General features: G+C 49.1%; 1 protein-coding gene across 1 annotated transcript in view; it reads left to right on the plus strand.

Annotated features, from left to right (window-relative positions):
* The window catches only part of kcnk3b (potassium channel, subfamily K, member 3b), a 3,487-nt gene extending 1,275 nt beyond the window's left edge, over positions 1-2,212 (plus strand). The window contains exon 2 of the mRNA XM_034859186.1: positions 422-2,212. Within this exon, the coding sequence (XP_034715077.1) occupies positions 422-1,314 (893 nt within the window). The 3' untranslated portion in view covers positions 1,315-2,212. The remainder of the gene's footprint in view (positions 1-421) is intronic.

The raw sequence follows: 2,212 nt of genomic DNA on the forward strand, positions 1-2,212 counted from the left end.
CAAAACACCATGGATAGTTATTATTCCAAGTTTGTATGTGTGTGGAAGCACCAGAGACACAAAATAACACCCCAAATCCCAGAAAAAGGGATTTTCTTTTCACAATATGGACACTTTATAAGGTGCCTGTTGAAGTCTTGTATCTGACTGTATTACAGATTGTATTCCTGATTTTAGAATCACATTTCTGTTTTATTTGTGGTAGATTTTTTATATTTTTGTGTATCTGTCTAATGTTGTCTGTCTGTGTGGTTGTTTTTCACTGCCTTTCTTTACTACGACACCCACGAATAGTAGGTGTCAGGAAAAAGAGAAAAATAAAGAAATAGAAAGGATTAATTATATCCCAATGAGGCTTTGCTGGTTAAATGAATAACTACATAAACAGTGCCAGTCTGTGTAAACCTGTCTTCTCCTTCAGGTTACGGCCATGCAGCACCCAGCACCGACTCAGGGAAAGTCTTCTGCATGTTCTACGCCCTCCTGGGGATCCCCCTCACCCTGGTCATGTTCCAGAGCCTGGGTGAGCGCATCAACACCTTCGTCAGGTACCTGCTGCACCAAGCCAAGAAGTGCCTGGGAATGGGTCACGCCGAGGTCTCCATGGCGAACATGGTGACGGTGGGCTTCTTCTCTTGCATGAGCACGCTGTGCGTGGGGGCCGTGGCGTTCTCCCACTGCGAGGGATGGAGCTTCCTCCACGCCTTTTACTACTGCTTCATCACGCTCACCACCATCGGGTTCGGAGACTACGTGGCTCTGCAGAGGGACGACGCGCTGCAGAACGACCCCCGCTACGTGGCGTTCTGCTTCGTCTACATTTTGACGGGCCTGACGGTGGTCGGGGCCTTCCTGAACCTGGTGGTGCTTCGCTTCCTGACCATGAACACCGAGGACGAGCGAAGGGACGCCAAGCAGAGGGCCCTGACGTCCGTGGGCAAGCCCAGAGGAGAGGTGGCTCGTCTGCTACCGATCTCGGCCTCGACCTCTTCCACACCTGTAGCACACGACTCCACGAAGGCGAAAGATTTGAAAGGTGTCTACACGGAGGTGCTGCATTTCCAGACTATATGCTCCTGCTTGTGGTACAGGAGCAAGGAGAAGCTGCGGGGCTCCACACCCACCATGATCCCTCAGGAGCTTACCTTCTCGGACGCCTACATGCAGCAGAACAGCAACTGTCCTCACTACATGGAGCCCGGATCCACAGGCTGCGTTTGCAGTCCACATCAGTGTTCGAGCATAAGCTCCATAACATCGGGCCTACACATTCTCTCTCCATTCAGGGTGTTTAAGAGACGCAGCTCCGTCTAGCCTTTCAACACAGCAAATTTCAGAGCTCAGTGCGTCTGTACAGCAGAAGATATGACTGCAGGTACAGAAGATGTATGTGGTGCTAGAATCCCAGTTAACAGTGGGACACCCAAAAGGGAAAAAGCCCATAAATACTGTAAACAGCAAAGTCTTACTCAAATATGTGTTTGAGAAAGTGCCGCAAGCAAGTTTTGACTTGAGGTCTTGAGAGTAGGAAGTCACCTCGGCCACTACACGCTGCAGTACATGAGGAGTAGAGTGCACACGCAGAGCGGCTGAACAGGTTCACGTCGAGTCAGTTGAGCAGCTGCACAATAATGTGGAAATATGGAAAAAATATCTTACACAACAGCTCTGCAGTAAATTCAGATTTTGTGTTTTTGGTCATCTCAGAGCTGCTGATAAAACTCAGGGGTTGTTTCTTAAAGTTGGTAGAGTTCTTTAGACGTTTTCCTTTCATTTGGGATTGGTGCAGCACCAATTCAGACTTTCTGGTTTCATCTCGAGGCACGGTTGGTGACGTTGAAAAGCTCGCAAGATTTGAAAGTAGCAGCTCCCCGGGGCTCCGACCCACACACAGAGACGCGATGACGCGCTTGGAGCTCAGGCTCGTACACGGGAGGGGTGGAGGACGCACAGCTGGGCCAGGAGGCATTTCATTGGTTCTCTCCAAGCGGACCTCGAGGCGGCGATTGGTGGGCTACAGATGACGGATCTCTCTCGCTCCTTTTTCCGAGCCCATTAGTTATTTCTCGCTGTTGGGGTGTAAAGACCATTTCAAACAATATATTAAAAAGTCTACATTGGAAATAGTTACCAACCCTGCCTTTAAGTCGCCTCCTGTTGCCCCAAAACCTTATTTAAACAAATTGTGATTTTAAAAACTGCAATAAAACTG

This window comes from Etheostoma cragini, chromosome 20 (genome assembly GCF_013103735.1).
Source record: "Etheostoma cragini isolate CJK2018 chromosome 20, CSU_Ecrag_1.0, whole genome shotgun sequence".
NCBI classification, from domain to species: Eukaryota; Metazoa; Chordata; class Actinopteri; order Perciformes; family Percidae; genus Etheostoma; species Etheostoma cragini.